The sequence below is a fragment of the Thalassophryne amazonica genome, chromosome 23, assembly GCF_902500255.1.
Source record: "Thalassophryne amazonica chromosome 23, fThaAma1.1, whole genome shotgun sequence".
NCBI classification, from domain to species: Eukaryota; Metazoa; Chordata; class Actinopteri; order Batrachoidiformes; family Batrachoididae; genus Thalassophryne; species Thalassophryne amazonica.
Window position 1 is genome coordinate 27,660,583 of NC_047125.1, and position 24,195 is coordinate 27,684,777.

The following is a 24,195-nucleotide window of genomic DNA, read 5'->3' on the forward strand; positions in this document are numbered from 1 at the left end:
AAAGATGTAGACGCTCAAAGCACTTTACAGTGATGATGTCACATTCACCTGTTCACACTCGCACTCTGATATCACAGACTATAAAATGTCCGCCATCGTCTGTCATCTGAGCCGTTTGATGAAATTAACTTTGCACGTCCGTTTTTAGATTTTTGCATCACTGTCAAGTGCAGAAAGCACAAAAATGGTGACGCTCTCAGTGATTACTGTAATGACTTGAGGAAAATATGTTGGGTTTTTTTCCATCTTAATCTTGGAAACACACCTGAAAATATGGGGTACTCATGGACTAGTTTTATGGGTCATACATCCAGACCAGTAGGTGGTGTCAGAACGCCATGGGGTGCAGCGCCTTTTAATGTGGGTATGCAGGCGGCGTGTAAATACACGGACATGACTGAATCTGTGGATGACACTACGACAAATGTTCGTAACGTGTCCCAAAGAAAGGTGGACAAAGTCCCTTAAACGTGTCCCAGGTGTGACAATCTGAACAATAAAACAACCTTTAATAGAGATTATTTCGGCTGTCAGCTGCAATCCTGTACACACTTCATGCACATTTTTTGTCATTGTTCAATATAATAGCAATTAAAAAAAAAAACAGCTTGTGTGAAACTATATTTAATGTCTTGGTTGAAATGTGCTTCACACAGGTGCTGTGATTGAGAGAGAAAAGCCAGAAAAACAGCGGACTTTTCAGCGATCTCTCAGGACTAAACCAGTCTAACTTTTTTAGGTTCCTTAGATGACCCCAAAACACACAGGATGTTCCCAAAAATAAAAACTGGCCTCAAGCCAGTTATCCAAGATGGCCACCAAAATAGGGTTTGTTCACTAAAACACCTATAAACAACTTCCCAATATGTACAACCCCTGGCAAAAATTATGGAATAACCGGCCTCGGAGGATGTTCATTCTGTTGTTTAATTTTGTAGAAAAAAAGCAGATCACAGACATGACACAAAACTAAAGTCATTTCAAATGGCAACTTTCTGGCTTTAAGAAACACTATAAGAAATCAAGGAAAAAAAAGATTGTGGCAGTCAGTAACGGTTACTTTTTTAGACCAAGCAGAGGAAAAAAATATGGACTCACTCAATTCTGAGGAATAAACTATGGAATCACCCTGTAAATTTCCATCCCCAAAACTAACACCTGCATCAAATCACATCTGCTCGTTGACATTGACCCTATGTCATGAAATTGACCCTATGTGTCTTTTTGCAAGGAATGTTTTCACAGTTTTTGCTCTATGGCAAGATGCATTATCTTCTTGAAAAATGATTTCATCATCCTCAAACATCAGAAAAGTGTCCAAAATATCAACGTAAACTTGTGCATTTATTGATGATATAATGACAGCCATCTCCCCAGTGCCTTTACCTGACATGCAGCCCCATATCATCAATGACTGTGGAAATTTACATGTTCTCTTCAGGCAGTCACCTTTATAAATCTCATTGGAACGGCACCAAACAAAAGTTCCAGCATCATCACCTTGCCCAATGCAGATTCGAGATTCATCACTGAATATGACTTTCATCCAGTCATCCACAGTCCACGATTGCTTTTCTTTAGCCCATTGTGACCTTGTTTATTTCTGTTTAGGTGTTAATGATGGCTTTCGTTTAGCTTTTCTGTATGTAAATCCCATTTCCTTTAGGTGGTTTCTTACAGTTCGGTCACAGACGTTGACTCCAGTTTCCTCCCATTCGTTCCTCATTTGTTTTGTTGTGCATTTTCGATTTTTGAGACATATTGCTTTAAGTTTTCTGTCTTGACGCTTTGATGTCTTCCTTGGTCTACCAGTATGTTTGCCTTTAACAACCTTCCCATGTTGTTTGTATTTGGTCCAGAGTTTAGACACAGCTGACTGTGAACAACCAACGTCTTTTGCAACATTGCGTGATGATTTACCCTCTTTTAAGAGTTTGATAATCCTCTCTTTTGTTTCAATTGACATCTCTCGTGTTGGAGCCATGATTCATGTCAGTCCACTTGGTGCAACAACTCTCCAAGGTGCGATCACTCCTTTTTAGATGCAGACTAACAAGCAGATGTGATTTGATGCAGGGGTTAGTTTTGGGGATGAAAATTTACAGGGTGATTCCATAATTTATTCCTCAGAATTGAGTGAGTCCATATTTTTTTTTACCCTGCTTGGTCTAAAAAAGTAACCGTTACTGACTGCCACAATCTTTTTTTCTTGATTTCTTAGTGTTAAAGCCAGAAAGTTGCCATTTGAAATTACTTTAGTTTTGTGTCATGTCTGTGATCTGCTTTTTTTCTACAAATTTAAACAACTGAATGAACATCCTCCGAGGCCAGTGATTCCATAATTTTTGCCAGGGGTTGTATTTTAATGATAAGGGTCTATTGGTGGCCATTTTGGACGCCATATTGAATCTTAAACCCATGAATGAATTTAGTATAGGCACAAGTGAGTTTGCTGTGACCTGCAATGGTCTTCCCATTGAATCTCTGTGATATTTAAGTTGTTTATATGTTCTTTAACGGTGTTTTAGTGGAAAACCCTATTTTGGCAGCCATCTTGGACGCCATCTTGGCTAACTGGCTTGAGGACAGTTTTTATTTTGGGAACGTCCCAATGGGGTCATCTGAGGAACCTAAAACAGTTGGTTGGTTTAGTCCTGGGGGGGTGCAAAGGTAGTGGTCGTAGCTCCCTAGTAGATAACAGAACGCTATAAAAACACAACTTTCCATTCATCAAAAACATTCATCATGAGGAAAAAAAAAACAAAACAGCTCAATGTTTTTCGGGTGTTTTGAAACAGTGAAAGGTGCACTGTACCAGGTGAACTTGACAAGACTTTGTCCCCACGCTTGGGGGTCTCTGGATCACTCGCCTTGTCCTCATCTGTCCCCAGCAGTAGTTTGATGTGGACACTTTGGCTTACGATAAATTCAGCAGGCCGTCTGTGTTGGATCTGGGGGGTCATTAAAGTTCGGTTCGAGCCTCATAGTCCTGTCCAAACCCAACAGGCGTTTTAATGTTTTCTGTCAAAACCTGTTATTTCCGTCCGAAACAAATTCCTGCAGACAGGAATGAAGTGATTGGATCTTGTATTTTCTTCTTTTTTTTTTATTTTTTTATTAATAAAAGCGGGCGTTTGCCTCATGTGAGGCAAACTTGCGCACACAGAGTAAATAAAATCTTTAATCTGACCTGTTATTGCCTCATTTCGTCTGGATCCATCATCGCAGACACACTGGTGTCCAAATAAGGCGTCGTTGTTTTGGAAATATTTTAATTCCTTATTATTGGAGAACCGCTGTCTGGACGCTACTTGTGCATGTGCGTTCAAGAATGTAACAACACTCTATTGTAATACTGAGACTTGACACATTAATTACTTTTCCTTGGCTGCCATTCTTACAACATTGTTACTGTATTTTCTGGCAAATAAGTCGGGCCTGTTGGGGAAAAGGAAAAAAAAGCCTCTTGAATCGTACATTTTTCTGTATATTCAGCTCTTTGATTTTTTTTTGTTTGTTTGTTTTGTTTTTTTACATTGTTCCAGTGTATTTTTTGTTGTTGTCACTTATTCTCTTATTATTGCAGTTTGCCTTTTTTGGCAATTGATTCGTTGGGAAGTTCTTAAAAAAGGTGAATTATATTTTATTATTAACAAAGGTGTGTGTGTGTGTGTGTCGCACTGGAATATAAGTCACAGGACCTAAATTAGTTAAAGTAATTAAATTAGTAACAAAAATAGAAAAATGTGACTTTTATACTGAAAAACCATGCATTGTCATTCATAATTATAATAGCTATTTATATGTGGCTTCCCGAGGAATCAAAGCACTAAATAAAATAAACTCCAATAAGAAATAATAAATGCCAAAAAGAAGTACACTACAACAATGCACAAAAAATTAAAAATTAAAGAGCGATTAATACAGAAAAAGGTGCGACTTATCGACTTATACTCTGGAAAATCCAGTAAATACAGTACTGGATTCTTAAAATATTAGAGAATTCAACATTTAAAAATCATTCATCTAAAACAGCACATAGGAGCCCTGATGACAGTGATATTTCATTTGTTGCTTTGCTGTCTGTCGGTTTGTTTCTGTGAATGCGTGTTTCTGTTTCCCTGGTTTCATGCTGCCTTCAATTAAAAAAAAAAAGGTCAGACATTGCAATCATAAATTCACTTGCTGGATATTACATTTGTTTCCGAGCTTAAAAAAAAAAGCTGAAGAAATGGTGCCAACTGAGGGAAAGCTTGGCTAAAATATAATTCTAATTCACAGTGTAACCACCAGGGGGCAGAATAACAGATTTGCTTTTGTTTTGCTGTAGTTATGACTTTTCCTTTTTACTGCTGCTGTAGTTACACTATCCCTGAGTCCATTGAATTTTTTCTTCTTTTTTTTTTTATTGTTACTATTTTGGAAGATGCTCACAAGCAACAATCAAGTATTTAAGAGCTAATATGCGGTTTGCGGCCAGTTGCACAATCCTTCCAACAGTAAATGGTTTTCTTCATATTTAATTTTCTTCCCGTGTACGTTGTGTTGGGTTAACTCACCCTCGATGATATCAGAGTATGAATCACAAGTTGGCGATGGATGTGATTGGTGTTCAAAATGGAGACGGCTATCATGTTAGCTCACTGTACCATAATCTACACTTTATTTTAAAAAAAACCCCAAAAAAACAAAGAACTTCTTGTGAGAAAACGGTTGCAGAAATGGATAAATAGAATTGGTGACATTGAACGACAATCTGTGTAGCATCTGAGCTATCTTGCTAGCCTAACATTTTTACTGCTGTTGTTTCCCCCAACCAGCTAGCATGGCAACCTAGCCAGAAATGCGTATCTTAGCAAGAAAATTTTTTGTGTTCCGTGGGCAACATTATATAGCTTCTCCATGATTTTCCAAAATAATGCGGGATATTTGTCTGTGGTATTTATCTGTACTGACAATGCCATAGTCGTGCAAAGCTTCCAGTCATGACCATTTCGTGAGAGAATCCGCTTTTCCAACCCCAAGCACGGTAACAAGCTGTGCAAGACGAAACAGGTGCCCAAGTTACGCAATCTTGAGCTGAAGTCCTCTGTATAGTTCACTCGGCTCGAAGCTGAACATGTAAATATGAAACGGTTCGCGATGTCATGTCCATGTCTCGACCTCGTGATGGTGTCATTTCTGCAGACTGAAAGAGATAAAGATCGCTGTCTATTTTGATACCAGAGCAGATGTTTATTTTTGTAACTGAGACTGATTCTCCAACCCTTGCATCATGACCCAGGCCTGGTCCTTCTCGCTACGCCACTTTATTGACCGGGCAGATTTAACTGTAGAGTATTTGTGTAAATGTACATAAAGCAACACCATGATCTGAACATGAACCAGATGGTACTTCCACAAACATTTCCAAACTTGGTGCTGATGTAGTTTGATGGTTAATTTCAGTCTTGGAGAATTGAACTTCATGCTCTGCTGATATTTTCATTCTTGATTTCTGTTGTAGAGTGATCACTCATGGTGAGCATTATACTTTTATTCGTACTTTAGGCTGGTGTGTCCACACAGGCAATATGGTGAGTTTGTGACGCCTGGATGGACGGGTCTTTAAGGTGGTGGCATAACCTCATCTGACAGCCTTTGGATGATTGGATAATGAGTTGGGCTAATAATATGAATGCTTGGGTTTCATTCCTGGTCAAGCTATACCCATGTGTGGCCTTGGACACATGGGTGGCCTTCGTCAACTGTCCCAGTCCACCCAGCTGTTAAAGGGAACTGGCTTTAGCTGGGAAAACAAGCGGTGTTGGACTGATGTCCCATCAAGAAGGATTTGTAGACACTAATTTGCTTCACCCTGTAGATTCCAGGAATAAGCCTTGGGTGCCAAGGGGCCTCAGGACTGGCACTTTGTATCATAAGTTTCCCCAGGGACAATGTTAGCAAGAAGGCAACTGTCTTTGAGACGAAGAGATGTTTGGGAAGAGCTTCTGGAGTCATGATGTCACTGGTCAGAGGGGTTTGGCGATGCCGATGTCAAATGATGACTAGATGTCTCTGGTAGTAGGCCCGTTTGGAGAAACGGGAAGACACCGATAAGAAGTGTGACTTGCATTACGGCATGTTGGACATGTGGTACATGATCTCTCGTTGGTGCCTCAAGGACCCCATTGGCCAAATTATGTAGGATTTCTGACCTGGTTTCATTGTGCTTGTATGAGGATTTGTCGGCTGATGTTTGCTGCTGCCTTAAATCCCAGTCGTCCTCCAGTCTTTGATTCGATTTCACAATAACGCCTGTGAATCCAACATTTGTTCCCACTTAGCATTTGGGAACTGGAATGTATCGAGTCATGCCTTCCTTTTTGTGGCGACTATAGGAGTCATGTCCCGTGATCAGATCGCTGAGGAATTTTTGGACTTTAATTATAATGATGCATCAGTGCTACTGAAGACCACCGAGTGCTCTGCCACCAAAAAAAAAAAAATGTTTTTTAAGAGCCTCTGAGCTGGTGGGGGGGGGTGGTGGCACGTCACAGAATTGGCCCTTTTTTTTTTTTTTTACGATCCACCACCCCATTTTTATGAAAGCTGCGGTCAAAGTCATCGAACTTTCACTTCCATCCAGAAAAACGCTGAGTGTTGCAAAGGTGATGCGGATTACATGTCGTCATGGTAACTAGTGTCACCATGCCAGTACTGTTGATGATGATGATGATGATGAACTTTGTTTTCCGCTGTGTTGAAACCGTGCACGCAGACAAGCACTTACAATACACACACACACACACGTGTAAATACAACGTGGTGCCACCACACTAGGTTTCTGTGTTCCACTTGTTGCACGTGTTCTGATCCGGATTCATAAATTTAAGTAAAACTTTACTGCAATATTTTATTTTCTTGTTTCCCAGCCTGATCTGTGTGAATTCTTTAGGTGTTTTTGTTGTTGTTGTTGTTTTTTAATTTGTTTCCTTGTGGAATTAAATTATGATCTGAAAACACAGTCTGATTTTTGTGTTTGGTGACTTTGTTCGTGTTCTAAAGATGGAAACAATCATGTGCTTACAGAATGAATGTCAATATAGAAAAAAAATGACAGGATGAGTGTAGGTTGAAACAACATCAATGGCAGTGGTTTGATTTGAAGTTGTTGCTTGCTCCGAGGATTTTATTATTTTATTTTTGGATTAAAAAGATTTTCACCAAACCTGTTGAGATGCTCGAGTCTGACCGGGAACACAAACCGCTAAGCATAAATGTACGTAAAGACTAAATGATGAATTAAATCATTTGATTAACAGAAAAATAAGTAAGATTTATTATAGCTTCTTAAATGTGAGGATTTTTTTTTTCTTATTTGAAAAATAAGAAAACTGTTGAACTGGTTCAACCCCCCCACCCCCACCCCCCAAAAAAACTTTCTTTTTTTTTTATTTTGACGTGAATATTTTGTTATATTGTCAGCAAGATGGATGCACTCATTTAAAGCGGCACTGCATCAGTTAACCCAGTATAGGAGATATTAACTGTTTTTTAGAGTGCTAGTCTAATTAACCGATTTTAACGAGTTGTCAAATCACCTCATCTGTGGACGGCACTTTTGGCAGAGCAGCTAATTTTAAACATCTTGTTTGAAAGAATAAAAGAATGATGGCTTTGTTACTGCTTTTTGGCACTTTTATGAACTCAATATTCAATAATTGACAGACTTTTCAATAATAGCGGTTGCACACCTGAAATTTTGAACTACCACAACTTCTCATTTTCATTTATTTCCAAACACACAAAAATTTACAGACAGAAGGTAAAAAATACCTGTCGTTACGGAGCTTTTATTGTAACTGATATTTTAATGAAGGCTTTGATTTTATTGTGCATAAATAGTATTTGTATAAATAAAATGTAATATGAATCCTGTACATCAAAGTTGGTAACACATTTTAAAACATGTTTTGTTTCAGTATTCCTATTTTCCAAAGGGTAAACACAGAACAACAAATAAGTTCCTTGGCAGATTTAATTCAGCCACAAAGAAGTTACTGATCATATCTCCCCAGAACCTTTTATTCCAAATTCCAAACTATTACAGGAAATTTCAACCTGGCAGTGGTGGTGATTTTAAAGTATCGTAATGTTATATTTGGTAGCCAGACAGGAAAGTTTTTGTTCACTCCATATAACAAAAACTTTTTTTATTCATCTTTTTATGACATTAAGCATTGTTATTTTTGATAATTGTAGTAGTAAACAAGCAACAGTGACAAACAGTGAGAACTCCAAGCTTAAGAAGCAGGCTGTAAAAGACAAAAATTAACAAAAACTGCACATTTGTTCTGGCTTTCAGGAAAATGACACGCTCCGCTCTGACTGGAGATCTTTAAGGAGTGGCCTGAAGGGGGGGAAAAGGAATACAGTTAAAGAGAAACATGTTTAAAAGTTATAAATATTGTTGGCATTATTTTCATAAGTACAATCACCTTTGAAAAGTGACACCACTTTGGTTACTTTACTTTTACTTTTAAAAGACCTTTCTTGATAAACTAGAGCTCATGGCAAAATTATACATGCATTAATGGTAAATGTCCACCAGGTGGAGATATTGCTCCATTTCAAGACCCTTGGGTCACAACGACAACCAACCTGTTGCTTATAGTGGTAGATTATATGAAAGAACTACCGTAACCTGTGTCCAAGAGGCCAACCTCAAACTTTACAAGGTCTTCACAAGATATTTGTCTACTCTAGCAAGATTAACTGCGATCATGCAACATTACTGCATGCACTGACTATTCTCCCTGATGGACATAATCGGAACAGAAATGCTCCCAACATCAAACTAGTCCAATATCTTGTTGAGGTGACCTTGTGTAACAAGTTTGACGTTTTTATTAGATGCATATTTTACCTCAAGGTTTCTCTTCTGGCTTCAGCAAACTTGTTTCTCAACAGGAAGGTGGCCACAGCGTCAGCCACCTACACGTCACAGATAAAGCGTAACTAATGAGTAATAGATGAAATGTTAGCTTGAGGAATCAGGATGGATATTTTGAGTTGACATTAAAACACATTTGTATCAGAACCCAGTTTCGACAAAAGTTCCTTTCCAAGTTGGAAGTCAATAATTCTGAGGCGGTACTTCCAACTTTGGATCTATGTACGTTGTGGTGCATCTGTTTGGGAAAACATGGATACCCTCAGCGAACTCATGGCTAAGGACATGTAACTCCCCTTGATGATATCTGCACCCGCCATCTTGGGAAAGGAATTGACACAAATTTCTCACCCGCCGCTGTACTGACAGCAACACAAAGATCTACAACTCAACCATCAAACACTAAATACAAGCAAAATTTGACAAAAGGTAAATCTGCTTACAGCCAGCTGGTAAAATGTACGTTGACATAAATGATCTTCAATTTAATGACACTGTAAACACACAAGTATCTTGAATTATTCCGGCGACACACAACAAACGAAAAAATGCACAGTGCTCCCGTTGCAGTGTGCATTTGTAAAGAACCAAAAACTGCCAGTTTTCTTACTTTATCGGGTATGTCTTCTTGCACTGCATGGCCACAGGGGGGCAGCACATGCACCATGAATTTACCTGCACAGAGACAGTTTGGACAGGTGCAGGCAGTGAGTGTGTGTGTGTGTGTGTGTGTGTGTGTGTGTGTGTGTGTGTGTGTGTGTGTGTGTGTGTGTGTGTGTGTGTGTGTGTGTGTGTGTGTGTGTGTGTGTGTGTGTGTGTGTGACACACAAAGATGTGCACACGTTGTTTCAGGGCCGCTGTGTTGTCACTTCCAGCATGCCTGTTAACTGACAGAAGCAGCTGTCTCTGGAGAGGAACTGCCATCTCAAAGTGTCTTTGTCCGTCCCTGAGGACGTCACTTACCTTTTACATCAGTCATTCAATCCACAAAAATATGCTCTGGAGCATCTTAAAGGGAGTATTGTGCTCAGTAGCTCCACCAAAACTAAATTATTTTGCCTTCCAGTCATTAATAACTAATATTTAGGGACTATTGTGGCTGTCTTCAACAGAATATTGGCCCTCATGTATATATTTACATCCAAATCATATGAATGCAGTACTTCTTGCATGCCCACCCTATCTTCATGGGATTAAAAGTAACTTGAAGTTATACTATTGCAGGAACTTGACCATAACTACCTTAAGTGTCTCACCTTGCATCTGCCCAATCGTGAGTTCTCTGTCCAGCCGGTTGATTCCTGGAAAGGGAAGTGGTTTTGGGTGAGTTGGATGTCAAACACCAACAGATAGAAAAACGTCCAGGAACTTCACACCAGTGTTGCTTGGTGTTCAGTAGTTGTCATTATTTAATCTTTTGTCCAGTTTATCACAAATAATTCAGTTGTAGGGAATTTAAGACTTGCAGGATGGGGAACTTTTTGGCCACGGTCAATATAATTCGCACTGTTCTGCATCAGTAATTATATACTGAAGTAGAAAACACATTCATTCACACAGAGTCACTGCTTTCAGTCTAAAACTATGCTGATGACAGTGTTTGTTTTATTTTTATCAGTGTTACTGAATCTTAAGGGTTTATCAGATGTTGTGGAACCCAATGCAGACGCACAAAAAGGGGCCTATATTAGCTGATTTAGTTACTGTACACGTTATTTTCAGGGCAAGTCATAAAAGACCTTGTAGTACTTACCTGCCAGTAGTAGAAGTTTGGGCAGGTTGCATGCCAGAAAGAGATTGGAGGTCCCTCTGAACCAGCCGTCCCAGTACTTTTCTGATTTTGACAGGTCGATTTGCCATTTATAGACACTCTGAGGGGTATGAACAGGATGGTTCAGCTTTGGGTTTTACAATTTAACTGACATACCAGTAATAAAAGCACTATATGTTTATAAATGACAAGATTCTGAGAAAGAGCTTTGAGCTACTTTATAAGCAAAATACATATATGCACATTATTGTTCAAATTAATAGTTGGCCTCAGATAATCAAAACGTGTGAAACTATTTCAAACTGGCGCAAGTGGAGGCCATCATCTTTGTCTAAAGAAACCTCAATCTCAGGTCCTTGTATCATACTGGATCTGTTCTTCAGATTGAAATAATGCAACTTTTGGAAGCCTTGTTTTGGAGTTTGGACTATTTTATATATGTGTGATTTGAGTAGGCATGATACCAGCCTGACTCAGGTCACATTTAACATTGCTGACCAGTGAAGACTTCTAGATAGAGGCGTGTAGGCCTTGAGGCACATTGGTGCCAGTCTATGACTTCCCTTGGACGGGACACCAGTCCAAAGCAGGTCACTTCAGATGTATGTAAATGTAAGTTTTAATAGGTATAGTCGTTTTCATACCTGGCCTTTACTGAGGCTCCCATCAGAGGCTGCGTTTTCATTGTCGTTAACGCAGGTTTGATCGTCGAACTCGCGTTCGACAACCACGTCGGTCACCAGACTCCTCTGAGTCAAAGTATCTGCATCTTCAACCTCACACCTGAAAAATCCAAAATATCACAATGAATGTACCAATGACTGACAAAGGTTTGTGACGTGTTTGAACTTATAGTAAATTGTATAGGCTCATTTTATTCAGTACTTTGTCCTACTTTATGTAATTGAAAAGGTGCACAATATAAATTTAGCGTTGCTGGTCTACCTTTTGATCTGGCCAGCAACTGAGACTCGAGCAGATTCCAGATTCCTGATTTGTCCACTACTAACGCTGAATGATGTACAAAGAGGGGAAAAAAATACACGTTGGTGATCGTCAAAAAAAAACAAAACCCTGAACTTTGCAGCAGGTACACAAAGCTATTGTGTTTCTATTCCAGAGGTGGTCAGTGCAAGTCTTCTCAAAGTCTGCAAGAGACTAATGGCTTTGATTTATTTTGAGTGTGGCGGCAAGTTGTTTTTTCTTGACCCTTGCAGACTTGGACCTGCAGTTTTCAAATGCTCACCTCCATTCTATGGCATCTTCCACAGACTTGAAGAACTTGGGTCTTCCTTTTAGGACATTCTGTATGCTGTGGAGTGCGTCTATTGCATTGCCTGCCGAAGACAAGGAAGAACTCTTAACCAGCAAAAGCTTAATAAAAATTGATAGTCTGTGTAAAATGTGTTGTAGTAGACACTGGGGACTGGAACAGCAGTGGTCGAGCTAATTGGGTGGGTCAAGGAGGCTTGATGATGTGACAACGTCTTGCAGGTTGAGATCCTATATATGTTTTGTGCACAAATATCCGACATCAGAACTGTTAACTTTACCTCCTGAACATGTAGCATAATGTATTATCTTATTCTAGCTATAAGCCCTTCATGTCTGTTCTTGAGCTTGCAACATTTTAACTGAGCCAATGAGATTGGCAAGCTGTTGTATTAACTAGACTAGGCTAGTTAGCAAGCTCCCTTGCAAATGCAAATAAGTAGGGCAGAATTTTGTGCATTAGAATTTTAGACACTATACATGACTAACATCAAGATGGCTGATGATGTGGTCATTGTGCATGTTTGTATTTTAGAGTATACCCAAATTGATCTTGATGTACAGTTTTTGCACACATTAGAATGAGTGCAAGTAGTTGGGAATCATGGCAAGTCCAATGTAAAATGTAAATTCCATTTAAAATTGTTATGGAGCTTCTTACTCAAAATGAAGGTATGGTGGCGACTTTAAGATTTTTTGTTTGTTTGTTTTTTTGTTTTGGTCCACTTTTAGAGTACAAAATCCAGGCAGATCGTGGTTGACGTATCTGAATGTAGTATTGAGAATCCAGTATCGGGATAAGTAGCGTGCATCATTTCATGCTCAAACTGTAAATGAGAGATTTTTTATATATATATATATATATATATATATACATATACCTTCCACCATGTCGATAGCTACCAGACCCACAATGGTTGGAAGCAAATCGTTGCTGGCTGTGTGCACTGCAATCGCGCCACCAACGCCGTGGCCAATCAGAACAATGGGGGGAGTGGTCTCGCCACAGCAGGCTTGAATAACATGGGCGACATCACTGAACAGGAGTAAGATTGTTATGGCGATAAACCACACGTGCAAATGTTGGACGTGTGGGAGTTTAACAGTTTGGGTTTGGTGCATTTACCAGGACATAGTCTGTGTTGAGAAGTCATCTGATTGGTGAACCAGAGTGGCACCTAAACAAATGGAAAATGACTCCAATGAAACACTACAGATTCTTTGGGATGGGAATTAAGGTTTTATCATTACGTTATAATTAATTCTGCATTGCACGTGGACTTCAGAGGTTTACTCAACAGCTTCATGAGAAATGTTGACAAGTTTCATCCTCGTCTGGAGTAATGTGGTGAAATACTCACCATGACCCCTGAGGTCCATCGCCAAAACTCGGCAGGTCACTCTGCTGGTGATGGCTGACTACAACACAGAAAAACATCAAGCTGCACTTTTGTTTTTTTCACTCTCAAACACTGTCAGTAACCTGTACTTATTCAGACTGATATTCACTGTGAAGACGGCCCAGGACAGGGCGGAGTATCCGCCTCCATGCAGTAGAACCAGGAGCGGCCCCTCACTCCCCGCCTGGTAAACCCTGAACACATCGCGGCTGTCTGCCGCTCCCACGCTCACATCCTCCTTCTGTTTAAAGTACTCCTGCCATGATATGGGCGAGTAGTCCTGTTTATGGCCAACATCGCTGGAAAGACACACACAGAATGGACGGCGATGTTAGCTTTCGGTTTCCAAAAGATTCTTGGGAATAAGCCAGAAATAATGTGTGGCAGCCAGACAGGTTTCTCACCAGTTTGCTGACTTCTGACCAGCCGTTATTAATGAAGCTGTGGAAAAATTTATCCTTTGCAGGGTAAATTTATATTTGTTTTGTGAATTGTTCTGTAATTTATGTCTGTAGCATGGCCCAAGAAGAGGGTCACCCCTTTGAGTCTGGTCTGCTTGAGGTTTCTTCCTCAGAGGGAGTTTTTCCTTATGAAGCAGCAGGACCTTCGTGGCCAGGACGACGGTGGGAATCGAACCCACGCGGCTCGCACAAAAGACCGTTCCTCTACCAGGTCAGCCAAAGGGGAACTCCCCGTTAGCCAAGCTAGCGGGAACGTCTTTTCAATTGGGACCCGGGACTTTCATCCCGCTACACTTACCACTGTTGCGCTTGGTTTGAAAAATTTGCAGCTCCACCCACTTTCCTGCACATATGACAGAGGCCAGCCGCTAGACTAATTTTTGAGTCGTCGTCTTGTTTTAATGTCCAAATAATCTGAACTGAGCTTCTTAAATCTAAATATCTTCTTTGTCTCATTACAAAAATGTATGTGTGTAGTGTAGTTTTTCAACATGAATGACTATATATACATTGTTGTAAAGTGGATTTCTTGGCGCTGAAATGTGTATTTAACCATTGGAATCAAAGTCCTAGGTTGTCCAGAAGCTGAGATATTTATGAAAGGAAGGGGGAGAAAAAAAGCTCAATCCAGTATGGCCGCCATGGTGGCTTCCAGGAAAGTGGAATCATCCATTTTCTGATTAGCTGTTGTATGCACTTTTCAAGAATGTGTAGATTTGCAAATCTCAGCAAAATTGCAATGAAAGCTAATACCTGAACATAGTGAACCTGACGAGACGAAATCAAGTTCCACTGACGACAAACTCCCAAGTCCAAAGAACCTGCACCCATGGTATGGCTGCAGAGACTCGGCCATCAGAACATGGTCTTGAAAATAGAGAGTCTCCAGTCTGCCAGCCCTGCACCAGCTGGGCCAATGGCACAGGTAGAGGTGTGACAAAATGGCAGTGACTCGCACACGGTACAGCTATGCTTTGAATAGCTCCATAATCTAACAAAAAAATTGAAAATCGGTGCATTGGGTTGAACCGTCAGGGGTCCAGAAACATAAGTCCACTGATTTGCACTCATGGGACGATACAAAACCCTAGAAGTCCATTCTTGAGTTTTATATGAAAGATGAGGTAGATTGGGGTCCGTATTCTGCTGAAACATTCCTATAGAAATCCTCAAAATGATTGTTGGTTTTAGATGGTTACTTACCGCTCTGTATCGACATTCTCCCACATGCTGTGTCCAGTCCTCAGCTGGTTTTCTGTTTGCATCTCTTCAGCTGGTTGTCCTCAGTGAGCGATCTTCGGCAGAAAGAGCTGCTCGGAACTCAACCCAGTAACAAGGTAGGAACCTGTCTGCTGGACAATACCTCGTCAGCTGGTGCTGTCAGGTAGGGTTACCATCAGATCGTCCCATTGGCTGAGAGAGGTGAGGTGGGTGTGCTATCATCAACAGACAAGCACAGCCACAATAATGAAACCTGGGACTCTTTTTAAAATGTCTAATGGCTTTAGTTGCATCATTAATCTGCATATTAGAAGAACTTTGGGGACATTTCCGCTTTTAAACAGTTTTTGTCGCCTCCTGCTTTACGTTTGAATGTCACATACTGACAAGTTGGACTGTTCGGTGAACACTGGTTCTGGACCGGACGGTTTTTGCATATTCGTACCTGAAGGATTCTAGTTGCTGCTTTATGAAAAATCGCAACCAGTGCATGATTCTTACAAACAGAGGTGTTCTTAAATGTATGTTTGAGGAGTTGTTTTGTTTTTTGTTTTTTTTTATACACCTTCTCAAAAGTTTGTCTTCTTCAACAACAATGACCTCTAGTGGCCACCGTAGCCTTACAATTAGCAACATAGCTGAGAATAAAAGGTTTGCCACTCATCTGTATTAGAACCCAAAATTTCCAAGCTGAATTGAGAAATTTCATCCAACAAACGTATGTCTCATTTATCAATAGTAATATCATGTGCATCACATGATATGGAAGCTATCTGGAGGGGGAGCTCATTTTCAGTGCTAAAAGTTCATATAAAATAAACATCTAGTCATTGTGGCTGTTTTTCTCCTGTTTACAGAGGCAGTGCAGGAGCGTAGCCAGAGGGTCGAAAGCCCCAAGCCCACTTTGAGTAAAGATCTGCTTTTGAAGACATTTTATACTTTTTTAAGACAGGGCTTTGGATATTGACCTGGTTGTGTTTCGCTTTGGAGGTACTGGAAGCCTGAACATCATATACTGTGGGCTCCAAACAGGATGGAAAGTCCTCAAGGACAAAAATGTTGAGTCTAGGTTACAAGGCAAGTTGTAGTCTGTCTGTCCTTATTTTTAGCTATTCTGCTAATCTTCCGCTGTCTCCTTTTAGCGGAGACATTGAGAGCAGTAGACCTGGTTCCATTGTCAGGAGGACTCCCAACACAATATGCTGCCATATTACTTACAGTCAGTCAAAGCATGTCCGTAAAAACAGATTTCTCTAAATGGACTTGGTCAGTCGGTGTAAAGTCTGGGTTTTACGTTATATGGACGCAGGTGTATCTCAGAGGACAACAGATCAAACAGAGAAGGAAGAACAGTGTAAATATTCTCTACGAAGTGTACCAACAATATCTATTCTAAATCCAAGATTACCTGAGAGCAATGAACAGAAAACCAAAATGACAGCTGAGGGACATCAATAGAATGTGATACACCCATGGGCCATCAAAATAACAGACAAACCCTCCGTGACGTCACCCATGGGTTTTATGAAGACCAGGTTTGAAGCTCAGTTGGGTTGACTATGGATGTTGACATTTTGGCAGTTTCTGACTCCAGCTAAGAGGCAAAACGTAGCAAGACCATCACAATGGGGGAACTTACTTTAGAGCCCAAAACAGGTTTTTTGGGGTTTTTTCTTTAAATACCAGGCTGTAATCATCTTTATTTCTGCTGTAAGTCTGGCCATTTAAACATGGCAGTCTGTGAGGAGGGAGTGATTTTCCCCTGTTGCGGGATCAGAAAAGTTGCAGCACTTCCCCATTGGCTTTATTTTTCAGCACTGAAGGAAAAAACACTTTCATGCTGCCCTGTGGGGTGAGTTTAGGAACAGCTTGTACAGCAGACCTGAAGGTCGTGGGGTTGAATTGCAGTCCTGGCACGTTCAACAACTACTGACGTATGAGAACAGTCTGTCACAGCTATTTGCATTCTTGTGACGTGAAACCCAGGCCTAAGTGGGCGGGGTCGAAGCTTGGGGCAAGTGTGACGACTACAGCTGTCAGCACATAGTTAATAATCACGCACAAATCGAACTCCCCGTGTGCAGGACGTCACACGGTCTATAGAGCATTCATGATGTCCTGCAACATACTGTGTATCAAACCGGTCACTCCGCAGCTGGCACTGAATGCCAGTGAGAATGTGACTTCGCACGCGCGACTTTGAGACTGGGCCAAACGTCACAAATACCCTCCAAACCTGATTGGACGCTGCCCCCTGCAACATCATTCACTCTGACTCGAGGCCTGTAGTTTAAATACGCCAGCGTTGAACCCTCAGGTCACCACAGCGTGCCACAGCAACCGCTCCTGACACCTGTTGCCTTGGAGATGACAGGCCGGAAAAAAGAAAGAGGATAAGGCAAGTTTGAAAATTAAATATCAGCATGAATTCAAGTCTGAGTTAAAAATATAGAAACTTATTTTTCCTTTCAACTCAGATTTTCAAATGTAAAATCTCAGCTTGTTGACCTCATTTGTATACATGGAAACTACTTTTATAATCTCTTATAATAACTTCGTATAAAGTTTTGTTACTTTACGGCAAAATTTAGAATCGCATGAAGTTGTTTTAATTTGTCTATGTTGGACTTTTTATAATTTTTAAAATTAGGTGCAGAAATTAAAAAAAACTTTGCTTTAATACTGAACTTGTATTTGTGCACCTAAATATGTATTATTATTATTATTATTATTATTAGTAATGTGCCTGAAGGTTGCTGTTCTAGACCCCCAAATCAAGAAAGAAATACTACAAACTTTATGTAAATTTCCATTTGATTTGCTTCACTGATCACAAACACTGACTTTAAAGGTCTCAAAGAACGTCCTGCACCAATAAGTTCATCATTCAAGTTAATTTATATCCATTTTGTTGCATTAGATTTTAGTATATTTGCAGAAAAAGTGAAATCCTTTATTTATTTATTTAATTTGTCACGTTTGTGTTTGAAAGTTGAAGTGGTCAGGATGTTTTTTGCCTTTGACTTCGTTGGACTGTGGTCGCTGTGTTAGTTTGCACACCACAAATAGCCGCCACGCCCCCACAGAAGTGTGTCATGCATCTGTAACATGTTGACACATGGGGGTCAAAGGTCATGCTCTAAATTTGCTGAGATTTCAGACCAGGTTTGGTCTGAAATTTAAAATAAAAGCTCCATAGATACTTTAACTTAAAGTAAATGTAATATTGGGTCAAGTAAATTGTAATTTATTTTAGCTCTTTAATATAGTAACGCTTCCTACTATTATGGTATAATCCCCCTCCCAACCCAAAATTGTTCTAAATGTATGTTGTTTCTTTATTTATGCAGAAATCTCTGCATAACAGGTGCATTATTTGTATTTGTGCCAGTCTTGGGTTCAGTCATGTCGTCCGCATTGCTGCTGAATCTGCTCCGGCGTTGTGGTCAAGCCACCGTCACCAGACCGGCTGCCCTCTCGCTACGATCCCATCCAGAAACCTCCACAGGGGCGGGGCAGGTAAGTATTCCAGCTGTGCCCCGGACAATGATGTCGTCATTTATCACGAGAAGAAAATGTACATTAAATAGTTGTCTCCTGGCTTCGCCCCTGTATTCTGATGCACCCGCAACTTTCATGGAAACTTAGTCCTTGAATTTTTTCAAAAATTTTCCAGACGTGTATGAATTAACATCCCTCAGCTCACAATACTGCCTGTTTTTATGAATTTGCTTCAAAATGGCCAATTGTTTTTCACCAACTTTACGTAAATCGTATTCAGTTTTTGAGTCGTCCCGTCAAACCATCCATACATTTTCTATACCCGCTTACTCCAATTAAGGGTCACGGGGGGGCTGGAGCCTATCCCAACAGTCATAGGTCATGAGGCGGGGTACACCCTGGGCAGGACGCCAGTCTGTCGCAGGGCCACATACAAACAACCAAACGTACACACCTACGGACAGTTTTAAATTTCCAGGCCAGCGTGTCTTTGTATGTGGGAGGAAGCCCGAGCACCGAGAGGGAACCCACGCAAACATGGGGAAATATGCAAACTCCACACAAAAAGGCCACGGGGAGGAATCGATCCCATGACCTTCTTGCTGTGAGGCAACAGTGCTAACCACTAATCCACCGTGTTGCCCCCTGAAAAACCAATAACCAAATAAGTCAAAACTTTGTGTTCTGCAAAAGTAACATGAAAATACAAAATACATGATTCAGATTCTTAATGTTACACGAAATGCATTTAGATTGTTTTTGTTAGAAATTGTAAAAACAATATGTAAATATTTTGGGGGATCGTAACAGAAATGTTGGAAACTATTGATACAACTAGCTTTTTTCTAACTCGAGCGCTTGTTGAAATTCTATTGCACCTGCATCAATACTTATATTCACCACTCGGTGGAGAGGGTGCTCCACTTCAAGAACCTTGAGTACAGGCTACTGTGGTGCCTGATGATGACCAACCTGTTGCTTATATTAGTAGATGTACAGAAATTTAATGGTGAGATTTTAATGACTGAAAGTCTTCTGCATTACCCCTCAGGTGGGTGGGGCTTTGCTTGGGGTTGTAGGCGTGCGGCAGGCCAGTGGTTCGGTCCGGTTTGACATTGATTGTAGCAATCAGCCAGTGACCTGGGACACATTTGGAATCTGGGACAGCAGGATAGAAGAACCAATACTGCTGCCATCGAGTATAAGATACGGAAAACACATTCCGCAGGTAAACTACCAAAGCCTAGGTCTGCTGCTTGCACAAAAGGAGTGCTGAATAAACACAAACCAGATCTTCTGCTTATCTCTGCCAGGTTAGTCTGTCTCGGGTTGGCAGTGCGTCAGTTTTGGGTCTCAGGAAGCAGAACGAGGACCGTCTCCGCTTTGCCCGTATCCATGACAACCTGTTGTACTTTGCGGTGTTTGATGGCCACGGCGGGCCGCACGCTGCAGACTACTGCTACACCTTCATGGAGAAGTTCCTCAGGTTGTCCAACATTGTTATAGAGACCGTCGTCACGTAACCCTGTGTGACTGACGTTGATGTTTTGTTTATTTGTGGACAGAGATGCTTTAGAGGACGACGACAGCGATCTTGAGAGGGTTTTGATGAAAACGTTTGTGAATGTAGATAAAGCTCTGCACGCACACTTCAGTGTCATCAACAAAGGTAAATACAAGTACCATGACTGCTCAGTGCTCAGAAGTACCAGGAATTGGTAGCTTTGGTACTCAGTCAGCCATCTGTTTATCTGCAGACTCCTTCCTCAAAGCTGGTACCACAGCAACGGTCGCTTTGCTACGCAATGGCGTGGAGTTGGTGGTCGGGAGCGTCGGTGACAGCAGGGGGATGCTGTGCAGGAAGGGACGGGCCAAAAAACTCACCAAGGACCACACGCCGGAACGCAAGGACGAGAAACAACGGTAAATGTCAAACTGCAAACAGTGCTAACTGTATGCGTTAGCGTCACCATTGGTTTATATTTAAGTTTGTGGCACATTTGGTCCAAATTGGGTTGAAAGTCAATTTTGTTGACTTTCAGCAAATTTTTATTTATTTATCTTTTAATGGCCATTTCAGGATCAACACTGATGGACCAAAGGTGGTAGAAATCAGCAAAAGGACCTGGCAAGTCTGGGAGCACACAGACCTTAACCTTTTACCTAATGACCTTGATGTTCTGCAAAACACGCCAGTCTACATGCACACAAAAAGTTTGGTGGAAATCGGCCAAAGCGCCTCAGACGAATGATGAACAAATACGGTTCATAAATTACATGCTCAAGATCTAAACCGCTGCCAGCTCAGATTTCTGTGTGTGTAAAAAAAAAAAAGGCTACAGTCTATCTGGAAAGTGTTCACAGGGCTTCACTGTTTTCCACACTTTTTAAATTTTTTTTTGTTACAGCCTTATTCCAAAACGGATGAATTTTTTTTTCCTCAAAATTCTACACACAATACCCCATAATGACAATGTGAAACGTTTTTGCATATCTATTAAAAATTAAAAACAAAATCTGAGAAATCATGCCATAAAGCTCAAAATTGAGCTCAAGTGCATCTTGTTTCCACTGATCATCCTTGAGATGTTTCTACAGCTTAATTGGAGTCCACCTGGGGTAAATTTGGTTGATTGGACATGATTTGGAAAGACACATACCTTTTTACATATAAGGTCCCACATTTGACAGTGCATGTCAGAGCACAAACTAAGCATAAAGTCAAAGGCATTGTTTGTAGACATCAGAGACAGGATTGTCTTCAAGCACAAATCTGGAGAAGGGTATAGAAACATTTCTGCTGCTTTGAAGGTCCCAGTGAGCATAGTGGTATCCACCATCCATAAATGGAGGACATTTGGATCCACCAGGACTCTTCCTAGAGCTGTACGCCCATCTAAACTGAGCGATGGGAGAAGGGCCTTAGTCAGGGAGGTGACCAAGATCCCGATGGTCTCTCTGTCAGAGCTCCAGCATTCCTCTGTGGAGAGAGGAGAACCTTCCAGAAAGACAACCATTTCTACAGCAATCCACCAGTCAGGCCTGTATGGTAGAGTGACCAGACAGAAGCCACTCCTTAGTAAAAGGCACATGGCAGCCCACCTGGAGTTTGCCAAAAAGGCACCTGAAGGACTCTCAGACCAGGAGAACCAAAATTCTCTGGTTTGATGAGATAAAGATTGAACTCTTTGGTGTGGATGCCAGGCATCATGTTTGGAGGAAACCAGGCACCATCCCTACAGTGAAGCATGGTGGTGGCAGCATCATGCTGTGGGGATGTTTTTCAGCAGTAGGAACTGGGAGACTAGTCAGGATTGAGGGAAAGATGAATGCAGCAATGTACAGAGACATCCTGGATGAAAACCTGCTCCAGAGCGCTCTTGACCTCAAAATGGGGCGACGGTTCATCTTTCAGCAGGACAGTGACCCTAAGCACACAGCCAAGATATCAAAGGAGTGGTTTCAGGACAACTCTGTGAATGTCCTTGAGTGGCCCAGCCAGAGCCCAGACCTGAAAACGATTGAACATCTGGAGAGATCTGAAAATGGCTGTGCACCGACACTCCCCATTCAACCTGCTGGCACTTCAGACATGCTGCAAAAAGGAATAGGCAGAACCCAAAGATGGGTGCACTAAGCTTGTGGCATCATATTCAAGAAGACTCGAGGCTAAGGTGCCTCAACAAAGGTGCATCAACAAAGTATTGAGCAAAGGGTGTGAATACTTATGTATGGATGACTTCTTGGCTTTTTTATTTTTAATAATTTAGAAAAAGAAAACTTTTTCCATGTTGTCATTATGGGGTGTTGTGAGTAGAATTTTGCCGGTGAAACAAACTTATTTCATTTTGGAATGAGGCTGTAACATAACAAAATGTGGGAAAGGTCAAGCGCTGTGAATAATTTCTGGATGCACCGTAAATTAGTTTCAGCGGCACTGTAGTTTGGCGGGTGATGAAATCAGAGCCGCACGTGTTTCCTTTCCAATTCTAACAGTATGTGGAGTTATTTTTAACCTGGACACCACTTTAGAGCTGGAGCCCATCTAAAGCCTGATGGAGGTTTTCTCATTAACCCCCAAAATGGTTCTGATGAGTTTTTCCGTCTTCATCGATACTTTGACCTGCCTGTGTTCAGGATCCAGCAGAATGGAGGCTTCCTGACCTGGAACAGCGTGGGCCAGGCCAACGTTAACGGGCAGCTCGCCATGACACGCAGCATCGGAGACTTTCACCTGAGAAGCAGCGGCGTCATCTCAGAGCCGGAAACCACACGTGTCAATGTGAGTGGCACCAAACGTTTGGTTTGGGCTCAGCTTGGTGTTGGACTCTTCTTATAGAGATCCTGATTCCTCTGCTATGGGGTCAACAGGTCCAACACACCAGCGACTCCTTCCTGGCTTTGACCACTGATGGAATCAACTTCCAGCTGAGTGACCAGGAGATCTGTGATGTCATCAACCAGTGTCAAGACCCGATGGAGGCTGCAGAGGTCATCGCAGAACAGGTACAATGTGCAGTGAGACCTTGAATGTTGTTTTCTGCAAAGCTGAATAACTGAGTTATTGAATTATTTATTTGTATTTTTAAGGCACTGCAGTACGGGTCGGAGGACAACGCCACGATCATCATCGTCCCACTGGGAGCGTGGGGGAAACATCGGAGCTCAGCCGCCATCTACAGCATGAGCAGAAACTTTGCTTCAAGTGGGCGATGGACCTAATGAGAAGAGACTTTGAAGTGAAGGACACAAATGTTTTATTTTGTTTATTTTTTAATATCAAATGTTTACCAAAGGAACAAAAATCATTTGACGTCCAGTTTGCACATTTGTATCTCATTGGTACTGACTGTTTCCTTATAGTATAGTGGTTGCCAAAGGGGCTGGTGCACGCAATAAAGGTCCCAAAATGGACTTCATCGGGACATCTTTGAAATTTTTCTCCGTCCGTGTGACAGTGTGACAGAGGGGTGCAGAGTTACCCGCTAATCCAAAGGAAGCTGATGGCCTTATTGTGTTCAGGGTCATAATGCAGACAACCACCACCCATAACACCAAGGAGTGAACTTTGATGGCCTCATTTGAGGCCCTTCCAGAAATGCAGTTCCTTGACTGGCCACTTGAGGCTGGCTCCAAAACAGAGTACATTCCCATAGAAGTCCATGTTAAATTATCCAACTTCAGAGCAGAAATAAACATGTTTACAGCCTGTTACAGAAACTGTTTGGGTCTCTATGGATAGTTTCCTTCTTCATGTCAACTGTATGGGGGTGAATTTCTTCCAACTTCTTAGTTTAAGATGTTTTAAGCTATAAAGTTCTGTATAATTGTGAGCGTGATTGCTTTGAGTGACAACTGCTGAGCCCGGTGTGTCCGCCTGTCAGTTCGAGTCCCAGTCTGCTCAGTGTGTCTGCTAGCCGTTGTGGATCCTGTCTGTTTATTTAGAGTATTTTATTACGAACGCCTGGAATAATACGGCCTGTTGTGTAGTAAAACATAGTAGCTGATTTTCTAAGATGTCTCTGTTGCAGTATAGGTGCTGATTGAAAATCTTGTCGGAATTAATGTTGTATGCTAACAGCATTAGCACTTTTAGCTGCTGACAGATTCATGTGTTTGGTCCACTCCCAAGTG

At 41.2% G+C, this 24,195-nt stretch overlaps 2 protein-coding genes and 1 long non-coding RNA gene across 4 annotated transcripts; 2 read left to right on the forward strand and 1 right to left on the reverse strand.

Moving 5' to 3' along the window:
• Positions 1 to 2,462: 2,462 nt before the first annotated feature.
• LOC117505505 lies at positions 2,463 to 7,003 on the forward strand. Its single transcript, XR_004559090.1, has 2 exons — positions 2,463 to 5,091; positions 6,222 to 7,003. It is a non-coding gene; the product is annotated as an uncharacterized LOC117505505 (long non-coding RNA).
• Positions 7,004 to 8,109: 1,106 nt separating this feature from the next.
• Positions 8,110 to 15,450, reverse strand: LOC117505484 (protein phosphatase methylesterase 1-like). 2 transcript variants are annotated; one of them, XM_034165156.1, is made up of 13 exons: positions 15,043 to 15,448; positions 13,488 to 13,677; positions 13,340 to 13,397; positions 13,105 to 13,156; positions 12,860 to 13,014; positions 11,953 to 12,043; positions 11,652 to 11,717; positions 11,351 to 11,489; positions 10,689 to 10,806; positions 10,192 to 10,236; positions 9,546 to 9,610; positions 8,909 to 8,976; positions 8,110 to 8,392 (listed from the first exon to the last, which is right to left on the reverse strand). In XM_034165156.1, the coding sequence occupies exons 1-13, from the start codon at positions 15,102 to 15,104 to the stop codon at positions 8,344 to 8,346; spliced, it is 1,158 nt and encodes a 385-aa protein (XP_034021047.1). In that variant the 5' UTR covers positions 15,105 to 15,448; the 3' UTR covers positions 8,110 to 8,343. The 2 variants fall into 2 exon arrangements, with proteins under 2 accessions (XP_034021047.1, XP_034021048.1); XM_034165157.1 differs by lacking the exon at positions 10,192 to 10,236 and having other exon boundaries at positions 15,043 to 15,450.
• Positions 15,451 to 17,384: 1,934 nt separating this feature from the next.
• Positions 17,385 to 23,777, forward strand: si:ch211-149b19.3 (protein phosphatase 1K, mitochondrial). The gene is made up of 9 exons (XM_034165158.1): positions 17,385 to 17,458; positions 18,464 to 18,579; positions 19,613 to 19,789; positions 19,875 to 20,047; positions 20,127 to 20,230; positions 20,319 to 20,484; positions 22,699 to 22,843; positions 22,933 to 23,067; positions 23,152 to 23,777. The coding sequence occupies exons 2-9, from the start codon at positions 18,466 to 18,468 to the stop codon at positions 23,281 to 23,283; spliced, it is 1,146 nt and encodes a 381-aa protein (XP_034021049.1). The 5' UTR covers positions 17,385 to 17,458; positions 18,464 to 18,465; the 3' UTR covers positions 23,284 to 23,777.
• The last annotated feature ends 418 nt before the right edge of the window (positions 23,778 to 24,195 follow it).